General features: G+C 40.6%; 1 protein-coding gene across 1 annotated transcript in view; it reads right to left on the bottom strand.

Moving 5' to 3' along the window:
- The window catches only part of LOC117473449 (glutamate receptor ionotropic, NMDA 2C-like), a 41535-nt gene that overhangs the window by 7730 nt on the left and 10670 nt on the right, over nucleotides 1–23135 (bottom strand). The window contains exons 3-12 of the mRNA XM_034119029.1: nucleotides 18993–19058; nucleotides 18380–18568; nucleotides 17173–17513; nucleotides 16032–16146; nucleotides 12647–12858; nucleotides 5146–5163; nucleotides 4563–4731; nucleotides 3013–3166; nucleotides 2398–2523; nucleotides 1471–1700 (exon numbers count right to left, since the gene is read on the bottom strand). Of these exons, the coding sequence (XP_033974920.1) occupies nucleotides 1471–1700; nucleotides 2398–2523; nucleotides 3013–3166; nucleotides 4563–4731; nucleotides 5146–5163; nucleotides 12647–12858; nucleotides 16032–16146; nucleotides 17173–17513; nucleotides 18380–18568; nucleotides 18993–19058 (1620 nt within the window). The remainder of the gene's footprint in view (nucleotides 1–1470; nucleotides 1701–2397; nucleotides 2524–3012; nucleotides 3167–4562; nucleotides 4732–5145; nucleotides 5164–12646; nucleotides 12859–16031; nucleotides 16147–17172; nucleotides 17514–18379; nucleotides 18569–18992; nucleotides 19059–23135) is intronic.

Here is a 23135-nt window from a genome sequence, read left to right as displayed (position 1 = left end):
GGTTAATATAGTAAATTGAAACAAAACAAAAAACACAACTATTGGTTAGGAAAAAGAGTACGGTTTGGCTTAAAAGTATGTTTTATTCATTATTTTAGTTACGGAGCCAAATCAAAAAAGTAAACATTGACTTTTGGTTTCACACCAATTGAAGCCTCCAGTCCTGTGTTTTTGCATCCTTCCACCCCAAACTCCTCCCTATGTTGTCTGTTTGGGTCGACTGCACTTTGAATAATATTTAATTATCTTCTGTCTATTCAGATCAGGCTCTGAGTGTCCTCAGGTCCCTTATGGATTGGGTCTCTGTTTTAAAAAAATATCTATTTATGCATCTAATGATTTTCCGCAGTTCTGCTTTGTAACCGGAGGTAGTCACTGGGGGGAAGCTGGAAAGTATTGAAGGTTACACACCTTGATTTTCATCTTTTCATGCCGTCTATTGACTATATGGAAAATATAGAAAAACACATGCCTTATCCTTAAAACCTGAGAAGTGAGCCCAGCAAGCCCACAACCTAAACTAGCCTAATCCTCTATCGTGTAGGATCTCAAAAATAAGGGGCAGCTGAGGTTGTGTTGTGCTGGGTAATTTATATTAGTCCTTTATGCTGTAGGACAAAAAGCATCTGCATAAAGTTAATATACTGTAGTCAGCTAATACAACCACAGATCACTGAGGTGGCGCTGCTGATCCCTGCCGGGGTGTTGTTTTTCACTTTCTATGAAGTAGGAAATGCTTTCTTTTAAAGCTCCTCTGAGGCTCCTCTTCTAGTTAGTTGTGTGTGTGTGTGTGTGTGTGTGTGTGTGTGTGTGTGTGTGTGTGTGTGTGTGTGTGTGTGTGTGTGTGTATGTGTGTGTGTGTGTGTGTGTGTGTGTGTGTGTGTGTGTGTGTGTGTGTGTGTGTGTGTGTGTGTGTGTGTGTGTGTGTGTGTGTGTGTGTGTGTGTGTGTGCTCGCCACACAATTAGAAAAAGTCCCTAGGTGTTGTTTTTTCCTCTCTGGCTTGACTGTTTTTAAGCGCTTGACATTTCACCAACTTGTTTTAACAGTGTAAGCGAGTCGGGAGATGGAGGCGGCACAGGGGGAATATTGATATACGGACCGAAAGACAGACAGGACAAGCGGAGACTCAGACACCATCTGTATTGACAGAAGGCAGTAATTGATTAGTCATTCATGCTACTGGGCTCCCCACTGATAGGAAAAGGACAGAGGCTTTCACAACAAAGTCCTTTTACTTGACTTCATCTTGAAGGCCTTCAGTGAGTCTTTTGTCTTTCTTCGGTTCATGGTTTATTAGTGGATGCAGAGTGATGAACAGAGAGAAAAGGAGATGATGTAGGTTCAAACACAAAGACATGGTATCTCACAGCTCCACATGCTCTCTGTATGTCTGTGAACTTTCACTGAACCGTCCCTCCTCATAATTGCAGAGGTTATTATTCTAAGTGTTTTTTATTCAGTCTCTTACCTTCTTGTCAGAAAGCCCAGACACTGTGTCGATATATTGCTCCTGGATCATGAAGGCAGCCAGGTTGGCAGTGTAGGAAGCCAGGAAGATGACAGCAAAGAAGGCCCAGACCAGGACCATGATCTTACTGGTCGTTCCTTTCGGGTTTTCAATGGGGACCGAGTTGTTAAAGACAATACCCCACAGCAGCCACACTGACTTCCCGATGGTGAACGTTGGGCCACCAGGAGCTAAGGAAACAGAGTGAGGAGGGAATCAGAGAGGCTGTATCTGCAAAAGAAAAGGTCTTGAATATTGAGACATCTTTAGCCAACGTAATTTCTGGTAAAAAATGGTCAATTACAGTAGATATAAATGTTAAACCAAAGCTGTTTGAGTGGCTCACTACCTTTCCTTTTGATGATTTTAGGTCACGTTTTTGCTGTTACAAAAAAATGTCTACTGTTCACCGTGGAAGTATTCATGAGCCACCTCACACCCTTCCGAGATCTACCAAACATCGGAACAATTTCACAGTTTCAGCCTCGCTTCCATCGCTCTCTGCCACTGTTGCTCATGTGCAGCAACGGAGGGTTCCACCGCCATCAATCAGACTTCGATTAGCGCGGCGACCAATGCTAATTAAAACAAGAAAATGACCTTTCGGACCCGGATACGAGGCACACTCTGTCAGTGCTGTATTCAGGGATTGATTAGCCCTCTCCCCAAAATCCTGGAGGAAACTCTTAACATGCGGACGGGGCTGGATTTAGCGGCGGGCATGCATGCTTACAGTGAAGTGCTATGAAGAGGCAATTTTTTTATGTATTTTTTCCCAGGAAACAGCAGACATTGGAAAATATGCCAGATTAAGAAAAAAAAATACATTCATTGAAATCTATAGGATGAACTTTACTCATGTAGTGAAACAAAAGGTTAAACACTCACTTTTGGCGCTGACCAGACTGCGGTTGTAGCCGACTGGACTTAAGTATTCAAACACAAAAACTGTCACAGCCACGACGGTCAGGCACATCACAAACATCATGACCCAAACTGCTGGGCTGTAGGGCTCTGGAGGAGGGGGAGGAAGATGGGGGTGAAGAGGAAGAGGTGGAGAAGAAGAGAAAGAAAAAAACATGAAGGATTAAAGTAATTCTCTTTTGTACGTCCTGCTTCAAAACCTCAGCCTGTGATGGGGGTCACCATATGTGGTTGGAGGATCGCAAGATGAGAAAATGAGAAGACAGAATTACACTGTTCAGGATTTGGTGCTGAATTTTCTTGTTTGGGGTTTGGAAAAGGGATTTAGGTGTGTGTGCGGCACGTAAGGGGATTTAGTTGTAGGATACAGTTATCGCCGGGATAAAAGCTTAATGGGAGGTTTCCTGAAGCGTCTGCAGAGACAGAACCCGTTTAAGTAGGCCAACCTGGGAGAAAGTGTTGAGGCAGAAGATGGCAGCAACATTGGCTGACACTTACTGTATATCATACAACAGAAAAGTTATGATGGGATTTGACTAACTCTTGGGTCTAAAAGAAGCAATTGTTTTTTTTCCTCACCAAGAAAAGCAGATGGGGAAACTGTGCCATTGCTGCGGGCTACCATGACACTAATGCCCGTCTCAACAAACGGCACGGAGAAGTCGATTATTTCCGAACGCTCCTCGTTGATAGTGAGAGAGCCAATAGCCATGTCAGCTCGCCTGTAGAAAACCTGACAGAAGAAAGACACAGAAAGGAAGTCAAACACTGTGGTAAAATAGTGAGGAATTAATAAAAGTCAGTGGTCTAAAAACATGCTTTTCTTGTTTTTATTTTGCATCTGAACCAAACTATTTTAGTGACTGTATAATTCTGTAAAATATGCCTGAATGGGTTTATTTTATCACAACTTCCTTGTGTCCCGGAGGACTAGCTGCCAAGCTCTTCGTTGCTGAAATGAGAGCAAATTCTGAATTTCATGAGCAATCCTTTTTAGACGTGGAAGCCACAGTGCAGCAATGCAGTTGTCTACAGTAAGGCATGACTCTAACAGACAGTAAGGCTGCGGCATGACTCTTATCACGACTGTCTGCTGAAATACACAAATATTTGTCTCATCATCCGAGCATCCAGAGAGAGAGCATCTCAGGAGTGTTTAGATCCAAGCTTTCTTTTCCAAAAAAGCAGGAATTATGCAGAAAGAAATATGTTTTTATAAATGTAGTACATACACACACACACACACACACAAACAGACACAGACTGACAAAGCGCCTGCAGGAACAGAAACACAAGCAGCAAGGCTCTCCTGAGGAACACCTGTTCAGGGTGCTTCACTTTCAGATGCATCTGCGTTTGATGTGGCTCGCTGTGTGGAAGAAAAGCGTCGCTCCATATGTGCATGCAAGGCCTCACACCACTGACCAAGCCAAAACCCATCAAAGAATTTCTCCCCGCCATGCAGTGCTGTCACTCCAGATGCTGTGCATCATTACTGCCATCTCCCAACTGTACAAGGCGATCCTTATAGTGTGTACAGCGGATTTACTATCCTTCTGTACAGCTTTAAAATGCTTATATCACTTCATCTGTGTGACAACGGCTAATTTATCATCAACATTTCAATATAACATAACTAATGCTGTACGTAAAACACCTGACACTTTTCAACCTTTTCCAACATCTGACCAATTCATTTTGTATTTGAATAATGTCATTTGTGGGAAAACGCACAAAAAAACGTTGATTTATTTCAGAGTAATGTTTTGCTTTTGTTGTGTGCTTTTGTATTTTGACTACATTTTCATAAATTCATGGCTACAGAAAGTTATTTTTAAAGATATTGTAGATCGTTTTATACTAAGTCCTTTTCGACCCCAGGATTCATTTGGAGTGATTCAGCTTTGAGTTTACTGCAAATATTTGGTGATAGCTAGCATGCTAAACACCACTTACCTCTAATTTAATCGTTGCATGTCATAGCCCAAAGCTACATTTATTTGGGTTGAATCTGTGGATGAACATTTTAAAGCACCTTGTAGATGAACACTAAGCGACTCAACCCAGCTGCACCAGCTGCTGCATTCAGGGATTTATCCTTCCTTAAATAGCTCAGCCCTCAGTCTTACCTCCCCAATCATGCCGTTCCAAGTACCACGGACCAGCTTGCCATGTTTTCCATTGGTGACTAAGTAGAGGTCATATGAGAACTTGATGGTGCGGGACAGTTTCTTCAGGATATCTATGCAGAAGCCCTTACAGCACAGTTTGGTGTAGGACTCCGCGTGGCCGATGTCACTGAAAGAAAGATGAGAACAAGAAGCGTCACACACAGTAAACGCAGTGATAGTTTTCAACATATTCTGGTAAATAAAGTCCTGTCTGGCCTCTGGGACTATATTTAGCTTTCTAGACCTAAGCTGTTGTTTTGCCTCGTTCCAGAGAGTGGGTGCTAAATAGTTGTGTGCTCTCATTCTGACAGTGACTATTGTCTACAGCAGCGAAGTGAAGGGCAGGCAATGGCTGGTTCATTAGCTAAAATCAATATCTGTTAACAAGGTGTCGATGGAGACGGAGGAGACAGAGAATAGATACATACACACACAAACACACATAAACACAGACAGAGGCAGTGTGACAGAGATGCATGAGTAAATGTGATGGCCTCTAATCAAAGGCCATTAAGGTGTGTAGCATGTGAGAGACACTTACTTCATCTCTGTGTCCTCGCTACTTAATGGGGTGTAGAAGAAGAGAGCAGAAAGACAGAAAATGGTGAAGAAATAATCAAAAAAACAGAGGACGATGAAAGTTAAAAGCATACAGATTGAATAGGACATTGACAAAACTCCAAAGTACCAAAGTGGAGGCCTAAAACTTACAAGGGCTATTCAGTCCTTGTAAGTTATTCAACTTAGTGTGTGTGTTTGTGTGTGCGCAAGATAACCTCAGCATGTCAATTAGTTACCACAGGAGCCAAAGAGCATTTAAAAAGATCATTAACAAATCATGTGAATGAATAAATGTGGGATACACTGAATGATAAAGAGTCAAACGAGTAATTAACATTCAAGTTGATTATTCTCAACAGCGTAAGAGTTCATTTTAGAGAAATTTGAAGTGTTTTTGAAAGGCTCGCTTCTTTCACAGGAGTCAATAGCTCAGATAAACGCTGCGTTAATTAATTGCTGCAGGAGCTGTCCACCTGTCGTCATTATACACACAAATCACACACACATACACACTTATATTGGGCCGTGTCTCTCCGGCACACAAACACATGCACACATGCACACATGTAGTACAGTGTCCGAGGAGGATTAGCAGCAGTTGTGTTGTGTTCTTCATAAAAATGCCTGGAAAAAGTAGTGCAACGTGGAGGGAAGTGCCATGAGGGAGTCAGACCGGAGAGAGGAGGAATCTCAGGTGAGCAGTAGACAGGAAACACATGGCGAACAACCAGACACTGCCTGACAGGACAGGGTTCAGATTGGAGGGAAAGGGCGGAGAGAGCAAAGGAGCAAAGATGGAGGAGGACGAGGAGAAGGAGGAAATAATTGTAATCACCACCAATGTGATCATTTAAGAATGGTGAGGGGGAAATACAGTAAACAGTAATAGGGACATTGTCATGTTAAATTCCTGTTTCAAAAATATTCAAGATAACTATTGTCAAAACACGACGGTGGCATGGTGATTTCCCCTAATTAAAAAAAGAAGAGCCCCCATCTAAAAGAACACAAAGAAATCCAGTTTAATCACACAAATTACTCCCTATGCCAAGAGCCAGTACAGGAAGTTATGAATCTCCATTTTTGCTTGGGTTTTACTGTTTTAGTTCCGTAAACTGTTAGCATGGATTACTTGCCATAATTTAGATCTTTCTTCAACGTTATTTGTAGTTTATCAAGATCAGCATAGTTCAAAAAAATGAACTGTTATCCAGGGTTTTGTAAAATCCTCCAGCTCATTCAATTTGGCAATGGGATTTAAAACAAGTTAAACAACTTTTGGTAATATAATGTGTCTAGTTCAAAATGATTTAAAATAAAGAAAATAGTTTCAGAAACTTGTTAGAATGACTTCAAGGAACATTCATTGTCTGATGAATTAGACCCTAGTGGACCAAAACAGCAGTCACTTTACTGCAGCAGGGTCTGACAGTCTGCCTGGCTCAGTCCTGGTTCTGGTTCTCCCGTGCCTCCCTTTCCTAAAGTGGGTGGGAAGCAACACAGCAAAGCTCTGCTCCTAAACATACTATATCATTTGTTTTTTTTAAGTAGAGTAAGACATTTTACGGTAGAATTCCTGCTCCCTAATCAGCACAGAGGTAGACCCAGCTTTCTGGCAAATGAGGCCATCATCTGTCCAAAGAAAAGGATTTTTTAATGAGCAAGACAACATTTTTTTCTAATTTCGCTAAACATCTGCTCTGCAGGGAAGCTGCTCAGGCCACACAGCAAGTTTAACTGATTAATATAGCAGCCAGTCCTCTCTGCCTCTCTTCTTCTCCCTGTTTGTTGGTCAACTTCCAAATAGGACATGCCAGCCTTAGAGAAATGGTGAAAGAGAAACAGAAAAAGGGAAGGATGGGATAACATTGTCCCATGCTATGACAGATGTCCCCATGTTGAACAAATAAATCTTCTTTACTGGCAATCAATGTGCCATTGCGCCCAACAACAGCCGCTACATATCTCTCTCCATAATTAATGTGCCAGCCATGGTCAGCTCTGCAATCTGCATAACTGATACACTCTAACACACACACACACACACACACACTCAAGGATACATGTGGACGCAATACATGGAAAATTAACATGGCATTTACAGGCTATTGTTTGTTTTCTGTTGTGCGATAAAAAGGTAATTAGACATTAAATATATAATTGTTCAATACAAGTTATAGTGGTCCTGTGAGATGTGACTTGCTGGATAAAAGGTTCCAACGCAGTCCATAATATAACATTCTGCATCAACTATACATTTAAATAGGTAGTTTGTCATTTTGATTAATACATTTGATTGACTTTCTTTCAATCTTAGATGAGAAGTTTCACATCTTTGTGTTTTATATGAAGATGTAGCCAGCAGCTTGTTAGCTTAGCATGAAGAGCATAACCCTAACCCTAGTAGCTAGCCTGGCTTTGTCTGAAGGTTAAAGAAAATCCTTCAACTATAGGACTTATTTGGTTACGAGGCAAATTGTTTGTACCTTTGGACAGAAACACGCTAGCTGTGTTCTGATTTGTGTTTCATGATAAGTTAAGCTAACTGTCCAATAATATGGCTTTATATTTAACAGACAGTTAAGACAGCAGTATCAATTTTGAGCATTTTTAGACATAAATCAATGTTTTTACACGTATTTTGTGCTTAAAATATTTATAAATGTGATTCAAGGAACTTAAGATGCAGGAATGTTCCATGTGCGGCTGGATGTATTTTGTTTTGCATGTGTTTGACAATGTGCCACAAAGCCAAATGTTATCTTCTTTTTTTGGTATTATCATACTTCGGCAAATTGTTATGGTTCTATACTTTGGTAAGCTCTATGTGGCAAGCAAACAGCACAGCAGCAGAAATACATAACAATCAATAACAAGCACAAATAAATCCTCCAGTGAGATTTAAAGTTGGAAATAACACAACTCCTGAGTGCATAGTGGAGATATACAGTAGGTCAAGGTTGGGTTGAGCCCTTAAATAAATGACTAAATCAGGGCACTGAGGTGTGGTGGTTCTGGCATTAAAAGGTGCAGAACTGGCAGCAAATTGCGTGTTTTCTCTGTTTTATTGTTATTCCCAAATCTCTTGGCATGCTGGACAGTATATGCTCTGCTGCTTCAGAGGATCTATTAATCATTTGTGAATGTGGGAACTTTTCTTCTGGTGTGCTGTTGTCCCAACATCGGCAAGCCAAATGTACTAGTCCCAAGCAGCCACAGAAAATGGAAAGTCATTGCATTAGTTAATATTTTATTCTGGTTTCCTTGAAGTCCATAATGAAAACTGTTGGTTGGTGAAGTAGATCTCATCTTTTCATTTGTACAAGTTATTGTCCAATGAAAACGCAACATGAAAGCCTTTAGAAACCAAATCTAAATGTCGTAAATATGCACGCATATCATAGTGAACACCATAAAAAGACTAATCAAGTATTAGCATTTCCTTTCACGCGGACCAACAAAGAAAATCACTTTGAAATAAATACATAGAAATAATTCATTAATGCTATCTTGGAGGATCCAAGCAGAAACACAACAATGTGTCTGTGATCAGAGACATATGTGCCATCTCTGATTCATTATTCCAACACAGCAGGTTTTAGGCACACTTTGTCTCAGATATCATTTGCAAAGAACCGATTTTCAAATGCAAATGGAGACGGCACATTCTAAGGTGTTACTGGCCATCTTATTAAATAATATTACATTCATACGTGTAACGACCACCGATCGGAAACAAGGAGACACTTCATATCTCATGCCGAAGAGAATTTCCAGAGAAAGACAGTAAGTCGACCTTGAGTAAATCTATATTTTAAAACAACTCTGAAACAGTTTGCTTCAGCACATACAGGAACAAGTCAAACATGACTTAGTGATACTTTGACATCCCATTCTTCATCTTTGAGGATAGACACGATTGATTTTAGGATTTCCCAAAATAAAAATATGATGTTTTGTAGGAGTTGTCAATGTGGAAACAATAAAGTTAAAGTGGTTGACAATAGTTTTACGACGCAATTATATTTATGACAGTCTTGAACTTTTATTGTTTGAACATAATGAAGACATTGTGCATTCCTGAAGAGCACCAGTTGTACGTAGTTATAGGTAATAGCTGTTTAATGGCTGTCTTCTGCCATGCTGCGCTCGGTGTTTGACACCAGAGGTGTGTTTTTAAGGTGCTTAGACACTCAACACACACAATTACTCTGTGCTTAATGAAGTGTGGAGGTTCGCAGTGTCGACTGAACTAAACTGGGGCAGAGAAACAGAGGTGTCTGTGTTTATGACTGCGTATAATTTGAAATGTTTCAGTACTCGTGAAGACATTATACGTTTTGAAATCCATTTCTTTAAAGTATTTTTTATGTAGGCACTCAAAATGTGGCTAAACAAAGATAGCATATTGGCAACTTTATCATCAAAAGTGTCATTATAATCTTAATATTTCTTATCAAATAAATAATATGATTTTTGAGAGATGAAATGCAAGAGAAGTTTTCTTTGAGAATGCAAGGTACAGTAACAAGGGGTAAGTGATTCACAAATAGTCATTTTGTGAAGGAAGTATTCCTTTTAAAAACAGCAACTAACAAAATAATATCAACTTAAGGTCCACTCGCTCGCTTGTTCTGGAGTTTCTGGACTAAATAGACCTTGAGAGGTGATGCTAAGAATCATAGAAAGTTTGCACCTAGAACTACATCAATGGAGAAAACTGGATCTGATGATGTGGACGCTATGATTCAGTAAAAGTAATATGATATAACTTATAATACTAAATTGCACAGCTGATGGAGTCAAAATTGGGTAACACTTTATATTAAAGGTGGGGTAGGTAAGTTTGAGAAACCGGCTCGAGATACACTTTTTGTTATATTCCATTGAATGCTCTTAACATCCCGATAGCAATGAATATCTTAAGTGCTTTGACAAAAAATCCATACAAAAATGTCATCTGTGGAAGCCGTAATACTGTAAAAAGCACGACCAATCATTTTAGCCGGGCCGGCTAAAATAACTGGATGGCCTACCTGCCTGTCAGCCTTCCATCTGTGCACAAACTTATCTCGTGCCCTCATTGGTCATGTGCGCGTTCGTGTGTTGGAGGAGGAGGGGCTCTGTAAGGAAGTGGCAGATATTTTCCGGCTGTGTATTTTCAAATTCTAGCGCACTCGAGCTGGTTTCTCCAAAATTACCAAAAATTCAAACGGAGTGAAACTATACAAAAAGAAGTTACAAAAAGTGTAAGGATTACACTTACACTTACAGTCATTGCTTTCTGACGGACTTGACCCTTTTACTCTTCAGGTTACATAGGGAAAATTAGTAGCAGTCTACTGCCATGCTCTGCCATTCTACTGCCATGCCAGTTAACTTTCTGCTACTTCCTGTACCCGGTTTCCTGTCTAACCTTCAGTACAAATTTCACAAAAATATAAATGTGCAAATATGAAACATACAGGTCAATATCACCTTGCTATTGGTAGCTGAACTGTCAATACCCCAAAACATATTCTTAGATAGAAATACCTAATTTTGAGTTATTTAGACACAATTAAAGGAGAGGTGTCATGGCCATTTCCACTGATCATAATTCCATTGTTGAGGTATACTAAAATAGATTTATACTGTGCATTTTTCCAAACTCACATTGGTTTCTCATACAGCATCTCTGTAAACTACTTGTATTCACTGAATTTCACTATTTGCCTTTAACGGCTCGTTGTAGCTCCAATAGCTCCAGCCCCCACCCTCCCTGTGAGCACAGTGTGCTCTGATTGGTCGGGACGTTGTGAATCGCGCTGAGCTCCGTGGAGGTGTTGCTTCCTTGTTTAGGATACATAGCGAAACACAGCCAAACTCATCCTGAGCACACACAAACTCACATCCGAAGTAAAAACAATAAGTGTGGCTTGATATTGAGTAAGAAAAAGGTTGATAAACGCTGTGAGAATGGGTCTGCAGAGAGAATTTTGCCGCGATCCCAACTGTCTGTTATCAGCCTGCAGCCAGGGAGGAGAAATCAGCTGAGCTGCCTGCTCCCTGCACACAGATGTGTGTGTGAGGAAGTCCGTGGATCGGTCAATTTGGACCAATCAGCGGGGGCTTAACGTAACGGCTCAGCGGACGTAACGTAACGGCTCTTCGGAATTGGTCCATTTCGTTCCGGGTACCGCTTGACATCATGCCGTACCCGGAACGAAATGGAAGACTCAAATGGCCAGTGACGTATCTCCAACGAGGCGTTTTGGGGAGGTATTTTCTGTGTTAGAGTTTTACTCGCTACAGGGTGTACTTTGAGGGTTTTGACTCTGCACACCGTTTACATGCATAAAAACCTTCATAACACACAAGGGGACGGGTAATAACCGGAAAAGCATGACATGGGAGCTTTAACACTTATAGTTTCATGTCTTGTTACATAAGAATAGATCATATTTGTTAAGTGTTATTATGGGAGAATTACTATTCTTGTGGTACTACTGCCTTATTAGGCCCATATATTGAGCAGCGCATATTAAGACCAAAACTCAAGTTCAACAACTTCCTTACTTGCAATAAATAAGCAGAGGGTTATTGAGGAAAAACTCTCAACTAATGTCTTACTCTTAGAATATGGTCATGTAGAATAAGGCATTAATAAGTGTTTTATAATGGCTAATAAAGAGCCAATATACTGCTAATATGCATGTTAATTAACAACTAGTTGATGGTTAATTTGTGTACCTTAATATAAAGTGTTACCAAAAATTGTAAAATGTTTGATTGTCACAGAATCATACTGAAAGACGCAAAAATCCACGATCCACGTTTATTAACCAACCTGAACACCGCATAACACACAATACATTGGCATGCTAGCATAATGGTACTGCATAAAACACAATTAGGCCAACCGCAAACTTACATTCAGGACTTAAAGGTGGGGTATGTCATTTATTTCAGAAACACTTTTTGTTATATTCCATGGAATGCTCTTAACATCCCGATAGCAATGAATATATTAAATGCTTTGAAGATAAATACATTAAAAAATTCATCTGTGGAAGCCGTAGCGCTGTAAAAAGCACGACCAATCATTTTAGCCGGCCCGACTAAAAATAACTGGATGGCCTACCTGCCTGTCAGCCTTCCATCTGTGCACAAACTTGTCTCGTGCCCTCATTGGTCATGTGCACGTTCGTGTGTTGGAGGAGGGTCTCTGTAAGGAAGTGGCAGATTTTTTCCGGCTGTGTATTTTCAAATTCTAGCGCACTCAAGCTGGTTTCTCCAAAATTACCTACCCCACCTTTAATAACCTCTTTTAAAAAATAAAAGTACACAAGACTCTTAACCTGACCGACATTCAATACAAGATTTGGACAGTTTTTGATAACCCAAAAAGTATTAGGGTTCAATAGCCATCTCTGTGTCTAAATCTTTAGTATGTCATGTTCGTGCATATGTAACAAGCGTGTTTGCGTTGCTTTGCGTACCTTCCTGTTTGATTGGACTGGCGCCTGCAGGGCACTGTGTTGCGGACACATGTGCCAGTGCCCGGGTCCACGTTCTCCACCATGACGAAGGGATGCTCCTCCAGCGTGGCCACAGTCAGGTGGCGGTCATCGGACACCTGCTCCAGAAAGCTGCCGTATCGAGGCCAAACCGGGTAGCGAACCTGAAGGATCCCTCGGGAGAAAGTTCCGACCTGAAGAGGGAGGGTGAGAGACAAAAACCTCAGCGCGATCCTGCACAAGTATTTGAATCTCACCCTCGACCTGATCTGCATATCAACCCCTTCTCTCTTTCCCTGTCTTGTCTCTCCCAACTTCACAGGATGAATGCATTTTCTATTTTATTTTAAAATGGAAATTAGCATGTGCTGACCAGGAGGAAGAGGATTAGAAGATGAAAGAAGAGTAGAGTTCATTAATGCCTCAAAGACTTAAAAGTGTTTGAGTTAGACATTTTTAGAAAAAAAGCAGAATATAAAACAAAGATACCAACTGCCTCACATTAATTATACATCCCAACATGTGTTGCCTTCAATCTGTGTTCATTTTGTTGAATGATTATTCAATTATTAATTTTCTTCTTCAAGTGAATAACAAATTGAAATGTCACTGTTCATAAATGGGAACTGTTCAAGTAATTAGTGGTGTTAATTATCTGTGTGTTAAAGTCTTTTTGCTTTTCAAATATTTGATGCTATTTGTAGAGCTACTTTCATAATTAGAAATCATTTTGATAACAAAGCGTGCTCAACTGTGATTGACACACAGATTTGCTGCCAGACTAAAATATACTGTAGCCAAGAGAAAAAAGAGGTGCATTTAGTTTTTCAATGTCAGAGGGAGCCACTTGGGACTAGAATTGTGGTATATTGTCACATCACACAGAGAATAATCCCATCGATGTTGACACTAAACTCAGTGAAACCCTCTCTGTGAGAGCCAGGACTGTTTGTCATATCAACCCAACCTAATGAGCCATGGTGAGCTCAGCCAGCGCTGACTTACTGCATGTGAAACTTGCTCTCTTACAGCTTTAATGAGAGCTCTTATTCATACCCACTCTTGATTTGTTCTTCTGCTCGCTCATGCTAACGCTCTTCCTTCGTCATGCATGGATGATTTACAAATCTGCATGAAGGTACAGTATATTGTGCGAGACAGTGATTTGTTTCTCCACACCATCTGTGAATGAGGGTATCGCAGAGATGCCAGTTGTGAAGATCGCTCATTTCAATCTGTCTTGTTATGGGATGTCGCTTCCTCTCATAGAGGATCTTAAGTTGAAGCTCTGTCATTTGTTGCCAAAACTGGTATTGATTCTTGGATACTGGGTTAAAAATCTAAGAAATGTCCCCAATACTGCATGTTAAAAATCAAAGTTAATGCATGATTACATTTGTTCTTTCTTAGATGTTAAGATTCATCCTAGGGCATCCATATAGGACGTCATAGATTTCAAATGCATGTTTTGTAGGTAAACATTTCTCAGTCATGGTCTCATCAGACCTCTGCAGAGAATCCCTCTTCTCCATTCACTGCGCTGGCCCCCTGTTTGATGCAGTTCAAAACTCCAGTGTTGGCCTACAGGGCAGTGAAGGGAACCATTACTCAGAAAACCTATGGTCGCTTATCTCGGTCCTGGCTCTCCTCACTGGTGGAATGAGCTCCTTGCTGGAGTCAGGACTGTAGAGTCACTGCCCATCGTCCACCGCAGGTTAAAAATCCGCCTTATCAGACTTCATCCCAGCAACCTTTGATAGCATACAAAAAAACAATCTCTAAGGACTTGTACTGTTGCACTGAATTTAAGTTATCCGTTTGAAAGGGATATACCCCTGAGTTTATGTAATGTTACGTAAAATGTTAATGTTTCATGAGATTGATATTGAGTCATGATATTTATTGTACCGCTGTTGGTAGTACTAACCTGAACAAAATGAATTTCCCCTTTGAGGACAATAAAGATCACACCTATTATATCTGTTGACTTAGCAGTACAATCACCTTGTGCAACAATTCAACTGTGCAAAACTCTGTGTGTGTGTGTGTGTGTGTGTGTGTGTGTGTGTGTGTGTGTGTGTGTGTGTGTGTGTGTGTGTGTGTGTGTGTGTGTGTGTGTGTGTGTGTGTGTGTGTGTGTGTGTGTGTGTGTGTGTGTGTGTGTGTGTGTGTGTGTGTCCACAACAGCAGTATATCTACACTTCAACATGAGGACATAAGGAATAGATGAAGTGCTGGCTGCTACCTTCAAATCTACACACACACCAAAACAAAACCCCACTTCAACACAATTACATGTCCATGTTCATACACACACGCCGACTTACACACCAGCCAGGAGGTGACATTGATGAAGTAGGTTGGTCTTTCCAGGCCAGAAATAAATGAGTTCAACTGTAGCTGTGAGATTACGTTCAGGTCTCTCTATTTAGTCTAACTTTTTCAATACACCCTCGGCTTTGAAAAATTGGTGTGTGTTTGTGTGTGTGTAAAAGGGAGTGAAAAGTCTTAAGAAAATTGCAAAGCATGGCGACAATAAAACCAGAGTAAGAGGGTGGCTTCAAGAGGAAACACACAGACACAAAACATTATTGATTACAATCTACACTTGTACCTTTCAAATACCATCTATTTGTGAGGTTCAGAGTGATTGGGGAGTTATCTTTTGATCAATTGTTCAAGTCAAGGATGCTGACATCTCCACTGTGACAGCAAGAAAAGGGGTGGAGGGGTTAGAGGGACAGATGTGAGGAAAAGATACTGTGTGTGGTTAAAATACAGGTTCACGCTGGGGTTCTAAAAACAACGGGAAGATATTGTTTTGTAGTTTGTCCTGCTGTTTGTGCCGGTTCACCACTGCGGTCAGCACAGTTGGAGCTGCAGCAGTGGATGTGACACACAGCATAAAGAAGCAATCAAGACACTTAAAAGAAACCTTAGTGCCCCGTTGATGTCATTTGGGTAAACAATTGTATAACTCAGTCAAATCTGAACACAGACATGATACACATATTCTCCTAAATATTCAATGTGAATTACACTTTCCGAGAATATCATTATTTTTGATGTCGAACACAACTTCACATTTAGAGATCATAAAAAAGATACTCCTACGAACGATTCTATCAGTATCAACGCACTCCAATGGCAGTTATTTGATCATCCCTGGGTGCATTGCTAGCAGCAAATGTTAACTGTCTTTGCAAATGTCACTCTCAGCGTAATTAATCTGTGAATCCGTTATATATCTTGTTATTCAAGTCCTCTGTATATGAACTTTATACGGGCACATAACGGGACAAACATCTTATTGTTCGTGTGCCGTCATGCCAGCTTGTTAGTGTGATTCAGTATCTGGTGCCCAGTACCTTGTCCCAAAGTCTGTCACGGTCCAAAGCGACGAGGACCATGGAAGGATTGGTGAGGAAGCCTTGGCTGTTGAATGACAGATCTTTCCTTTCCCACGTCACATTCAGCATGTGCCTGTTGATGTTGAACGCAATCAAGGACTTTGATATATCATTTGAGAATTTGCATTTTCGTTTACACATATAAACACACACAATGATCACCTCCTAATTAAACCTAAAGCTCCACTGGAGGGCTTAATCTAACGTGGGAGGCTGGAAGTAGCTCATTAGTGGAAGAGGGAGGCGGCTGATTGGCGGAGAGTGTTCCTACTGACTGATTTCACTCTGTTAAGATACACATCCTTGACAGACAGGGTCTGTGAATAATGAGTCTAGGTCAATTTGCATTTCAGAACATGTGAAAAAGAGTCGCAACATACTTTCACTTCATGCTGTTCAGCTGAAGTTTAAGTGTTGCTCTTCCGTACGTGCCACAGTAATGATCACTCTTATAAGAATACAGTGCTGCAGGAATGAGTCCCAAAACCCCAAAATGAGTCAACACTTTTGCACTTCCAGTTACCTTGTTTGGAGGTCAACTTTAATTTCTGTATGGTCTGTGGTTAACATAGGCTTATAAGTTCATGTTTTGTTCTATGATGTCGAAAATGTCAATAAAAACCCAAATTAGGAATTTGGAAGCTTTTACATGTCCTAGAAGTTGCGTTCGCTGACTACATGACACAACAGAGGTTTTGGGGGAGACTGAACTTCATCATGTAGCACAGCCCCCCTGTGCTACATGATGAAGAGTCCCCCCGACTCATGTACTTCATGATGTCGACATTGAAGACATGCCACCGTGGTGTACAGTAGTTAGTTAATAGCATTACATCAGCTTTGAGGCAATCGTATTTGAACTTCAACAATTATAACAATTGTGGTAATTATCTTGTTGAGCAAAACATGTAAGTAACATAAACATTTGTTTGCTTCAAAGCTTTTCTCTCTGCACTAGGCCAAAATCCAATGAAAAAATCCTGTTGACTTTTTGTCGGGGAAACCATTGTACTGCAAACTTCCATTTTGTCCTACAGAAATATCTCATCCCTGGCACAATTCATTCAAGTTGTGTTCACTGAAAGAAAGTGTTACTCACCTGAACAGAGTATTGTTGTCTGAGTGTTTAGCCAGTTTGGTGCAGTCACCTTGTCCCTCAGGAATAAACCCGTACAGCTTCTTGAAGCTCTCAGCCCCTTGAGCTACAATGGCGACACCCTCCCTCACCCTCTGCCGCAGGCTCTTCCTCCACTGGTCCGTAATTACACCGATAACACCAATAGGGAAGCTGGCAGGTGGAGGGCTATCAGGGTTGCCCACGGCCTGACTGGGGATGATCCAGATGTATCCTGGACCCAGCAGACCCACCTCAGCAGCCTGTTGAAACAAGTACTGTGCCTCCTCATAGGAGCAATACGCCATCAGGACCTGAGAATCCACCTGCGGAGGGAGAAAACAAGTCCGTCAGAGAGAAAACAGCCTGAACATGCTGCAGGTCATCAAGAGCCTGCAGCACCAGCTGTTCCCCAAACTTCAGCCTGCTTCTAAACTTTTTGCTGTTTCAGATTTAAGTTTCACGAAACTAATGCCAACCAATTAAACAATAAATACAAAGATTGCCTCACACAGACTAGTTCTTTCATAGACAAATGAAGTGAACCCAATGTAGAAGTGACCTAAACCTGCATTCTCTCTGATATCAAGCCGACTTTACTGACTGCAAAAATGAATCTGATGGTTAAGACATCTATGAGAAAATTACAGTACTATCCTTATTGCCCCAGTAAACATGTTCCTAATAATAATGATAATAATACATGTTATTTATATAACGCATGGTGTTCAAAATGAGTCTACTGAATTTTTTTCTTTTAAAGTAAATGTGTTTTACTGTATAGTTTGTACATTGTTAACAATTGTCATGTTATGGGAACTCAGGCAACCAACCTGCGGCTCTGCTTCAACTGTGCAAGAGCCTGACGTATACGACATGTATAAAATGTCCACCTGTACAATCATTGTCAAGCTTTAGGGTGGAAAAAATTACATATTTATCATTTGAATTGGAAGATAGTCATTCGTAAAGGTAATACATTCCCATCAAAGCTCCAACCCACACTCAACCTGAGTAGAGGTCGAATCATCCAGAGTAACTGAAAACACCATGTAGGTGTTCAGAGACAAGTTTTGATGCAGTAACCCCATTTAGTACAGCACTTATTTGTAAGAATTGAGCGTCTCACACAAACTAAGTGATAGATTAAAGCTGGTGCCACCCAATATGGGATTTCTATAGCTCATTGTACCTGCTGCAACATGCGCTTCGTCCTCGCATCATTTGACCCAACGGACATTTCCAGAGACAAAACATCCTGCAGGTTCCACAGGAAATAGGAGGTATCTGTGTAGGACTGAACTATATCCACAAAGGTGTCGTAGCCCGGCAGCAAACTGGTGATCACCGCAAACTCGCCCCAGTCATACTCCTCCATGAGCTGAAACAGGGACATATAGAAATAAAGTAGCAAAATGATAATATCCATGGTAATGAGGTTATCAGATGAAGGACTTAGTGCAAAATTGTGATGGACTGATGATGAGAAAATCAGACCATGTTTTGGTTTCACAGACTGAACTGAGATCATCCCTTTGATTGGCAAAACATCAGTGACATTAAACCCTATGATCTCATGAGAATTGTTTGCACAATCATAAACACAGATTGTATCAACTTGTAGAAATTGGGGCCATGACTTCAGATCAGGGATTCCCTTGCTGGTTGTTGTCCTTACATGGACTTTATCAGCCTGGGTCGTCCCAGTTGTCTGGATTGACCCAACAACCAGATTTTAATCCCAAAATTGGGTTCAAATGAGGTTGGATTGTCAGTTATTGTAACTCTGAAATGTTTTACTATACCTTGAACATGCAGACGATCTGCTGCTCAAGAGACGCTCCCATCTGCAGGAATGAGGATCCCTCCGCCTGTAAAGAGTAAGAGTCATATTTAAGGATTCAGGTGGGGGAGGTTATTCTCCTGAGCTGGTCTTTAACACAGACATCAGCAGTTTGGGTTTTTACTTTCAGGTTGATGAGCTTTTTTTAGGCTAAAGTTCATTTTTTCCACTTTTGAAAATGCTTCATGAGTCGGAAATCAGTTTCAGGAACTTATATATTTAACAATCAAGAAACGAGCATCTGAGTAGAGTGCTGAACTTTCTGCCGCAACAGAAGCAAACGGATGAAAGCTTTTTCAAATTAACTCGGCTGCTGCTGCTCATTTAAGCATCACCTTTAACATTTTTACTGCTGCGGAACAATCACATTTGTATACAACTTTTCCACTACTAGGACACTGCATTTTAATAATCTGTCCACTTGTTTAATAAGCATTTCAATTGTTAAAACATCACTTTAAAAGTCATGAGAAAGAGGAGCGGCACTAAATCCAATTAATTTAATGAGAAATTATCAATAAAGAAAAACTACATTTTAGGTGAGGTGCTTGGACAATGGCACCTAACTTGGCTTTTTTAAATGTACATTTTCATCCATATCCATGATTTCCTAAAAAGTGTCTCTGAAAAGAGAATGTAAAAAATAATTGATTGATAGAAACCACTGTCACCTCCACCCTAGAGTACTATGATGCCGATTCAGAGTGATGTGTCGTATATAGAACAGTTATGAATATTTATACTACAGTTTCCACCTTTATTGAGCTTTGCTTGTCCATATTCTGCCTAGATCTGGTAAGAGTGTTTCCAATGTGCAGAAATAAGTCCTGCTGCTCTCTTTCTGTCAAGAAGGGGTGGTCCACTCTTACATTTGTCTTTTCCTTTTAGCATACATTTGCATACCGACTCATTGTGCGTTGACGGATGGACATAACGCTGAACCCATGTCCTTCAAATATCATTTAAATAAAGTAGGCCATCACGAGGAGAGGAGGATGTCTATTGAAAAGTGTAAAGTAGATCAAATATAGACACAAAGAGCAGAAATCATCAACCAATAAGGAAACAATATTCTTTGTATGTTAACCTTGAACCTTTAACCTTAACTGTGAATTCAACTAGCATTTAATGTGTGATAAAACATTTGTGTCAAGACTGACGGATCCATTCTGAGCAATGATTTGGTGATTTGGAGGTCAAAATGTTTTAGCAGTCTTATTACTGAATTCAGTCATTAAAAGAACTATTAGTAGGATGTATCTATCTGCAAAGACCCTGGCCCCTGCCTGCATTTGATCTTTTCTTTTAATTTAGAAAAAAATTAATCCATTCAAGCCACTGTCACAGTTTGTACGCACTGTCCCTGGCCTTTTTTTAGATGTAACTGCGCAACAGAGCTTGGAATAAAGATCTGAGGGGCCGTAAAGTGCTGCAGGGCACAAGTGGACCTGTGATGTAAGCAGGTGCAAGACTCTGCAGGGCTTTCATATGAAGGAGTAATATTCTGAATTTAACTGGGGAGCAAAAAGGTGAAGATCAGGGTAATATTGAGTTTTTTTTAACATGGGAATACAATGCAGCAGCATCCAACACAAGTGGAGACAGCTAATCTAAAATACATTGACATACATGCGTGAAGAGAGTGAAGCAGGAGTATAGAGAGAGAGAGAGTAGATAGTGTTAAACTGTCAAAAGCCATTTGGGAGCAGGTCTCAGATCTCCTCAGTCTGTTCCCGTCTCTGAGGTGACTAACTGTCATATCTCCTTCCTGTTGCTCTTCCCTCTCCCACAGCTCACACGCTGCGAAAAGCCCCAGAGAGCCGTGCAGCCTGAGGAATACCACAGGAATATCACAACTAGACTCTCCCTCACTCAATTTTACCAGTTTTATCTGTCTGAGCTTGTTTGAAGCTCACCTCTGGAGGCTCAAACTCCAACAGACCACTGACAGGGCTGACTACCAGAATAACATTTTAAAATAGTAGTACACAACCATGTCAAGCTGTCACTAAATTAAAAAAAGAAATACTCTGAAATGGCATCCCCGGTCAGCTATAGTGTCCCACTTCGTCTTATGTAGAAGTGATGAGGTGCATTATTTGAAGAAGTATAATTAAAATCCAATTAATTTTGTCTGAGCTATTAAACCAGCAAATAATGTAGTGACCTCCCTCGAGCCAATAAGTGTTTCATCATCCAATTAGCAGCATCTTATATTGTGAAATATTTTACAAACTCGGAAGCAAATGTGATGAAAGACGTCAACCTTCCACATCACAGTGAAATCAAGTAAGAATTACAACAAAATTACGTTCTTTTCCCATGTCTAACTCCCGCGCTCATGAGAAGAGAGTCACCCTCCCCCCTGCGTCCGCCGCTTTCAAGCCGTCTTGTTCTCACCACCTTGGCGGTGTGGCTGTCACACACAGACGTAATTAGCAGTCCTACTGCAGGAGCGTATGGTAATGTGACAGGAAGACAGTTGACATGGTGGTTGCTCACACACTCCTCCTCTCTGCGCCGAGCTCCTTGTCTGTGGAGAGGCTGGTGGGTCAAAAACGAAGCAGGTCGAACACACAGTAGCTCACTCACATTATATGGACTCAGATACATTCACACATGTACAGTAAAATGCATTCTTCCAACGTAAAGGTTGTACATTTGCAAGCTTCCATCTGCAGAAGTGGAAAGTATAATTACTCAAGCTTATGTTGTTGTTAGTTTTATACAATTGTCTGCCAATTATTTCTTATACTGTACCTCATATCAGTTGTAATTAGTGTACTTTGTACTCCACTGCATTTATATACTGGCCACAATTACTTTGCAACTGGAGGTGATGCTGATGATTAGCAGGTACAAGCAGTGAACACCAGAATTAAAGCTGATGGTTGATGGGAATTTATTGTAATATTGGATCTGTAATGGATGCATCGCCTGATTTAAATATAGGTTATTCACAGCTTAAGCTTTGTATAATGCACTTAATAGCTCTTAAGGGTTAATTATTTCCGTATTGACCGTATGCACATTTCAGAAACATCAGAACGCCTAGTACATACAAAGCTTTTGTTTCATACAACATACACACAGTTCATCTACTATTGTTGGCATTACATTAGTTATTATAGTTCGCCCATTTAGTCCGCACATTATCCTCTTGCTTCAAGTTTATATAATATGTATTACTTCGAGTTACCAGTTCCACAGCTAGAGAGTAATCTTGTCAGGCTGGAGCAAAAGATGCACCACCTAGCTGAGCTCTTAAATACAGAAAGTGACCACACAACATGAGGGGGACTTGGATTTGGAAATTTGTGAAAAACACATAAATAACTGTCTTGCAAAAACACAAATGACGGTGTATATCAGTGTATACAATGTTATTATTTAGCTACAAACAGTGGATGAGAACGGATGGGTTATGGTGAACTGACTATTTCAATCAAAACAATCCCATTTTTAGTTGGTAAATGAATGTGGTTTTCTGTCAACATAGTTTTAACAGTTAATGTTGCTGTATTGTTGGCAAAGGAACATTTTGTGCCCTTTATACGTTGGCCAAAAACTGTAAAAGGATGAATTTCCAACAGCAAAGGAAAACGTACTCCCTAGAAGTTTATAAAAAACAATGTACTTCTGTTTGGCCATGTTGGGAAGCTTTGAGGGAGCCAGGCTATTAACGTTTCATCATTCCCGGCGATAAAAAACAGTTTCCAGTGGGAATACTGGGCAGCAAATCTGGGCTTCTAATGACCTGTTTATGGAGAGTCTGGTTTGTGGACCATGAGGCCTAGAGAGACAGAAGTGAGGAGGCGAAGAGAAGAGACAAAAGCACAAATAGAGAAAACGGGTCAGTCTGGCCACAGAAACAAATCCCCAAAAAAGAAACCGTGATCCAATGAGACACGTCTGGCTCATTGCATCACTTTGGTCGAGTATCACAAACACAGTGTGACCTTAGAGTGCAGCCAGGACTGAGACTGTAACTCCAGAAATATAATCTTCTACTGACAGCTTCAAATTGTAATAAATGATGTTATACGCTCGAATACTCAACGTCAACAGTTTCTTTGCTTCTAAAATCCATCATGTGCATACAATA

Source organism: Trematomus bernacchii, unplaced genomic scaffold (assembly GCF_902827165.1).
Source record: "Trematomus bernacchii unplaced genomic scaffold, fTreBer1.1, whole genome shotgun sequence".
NCBI classification, from domain to species: Eukaryota; Metazoa; Chordata; class Actinopteri; order Perciformes; family Nototheniidae; genus Trematomus; species Trematomus bernacchii.
Note: the sequence above shows the minus strand (reverse complement) of the source record. Positions and strands in the feature narration are given on the sequence as shown.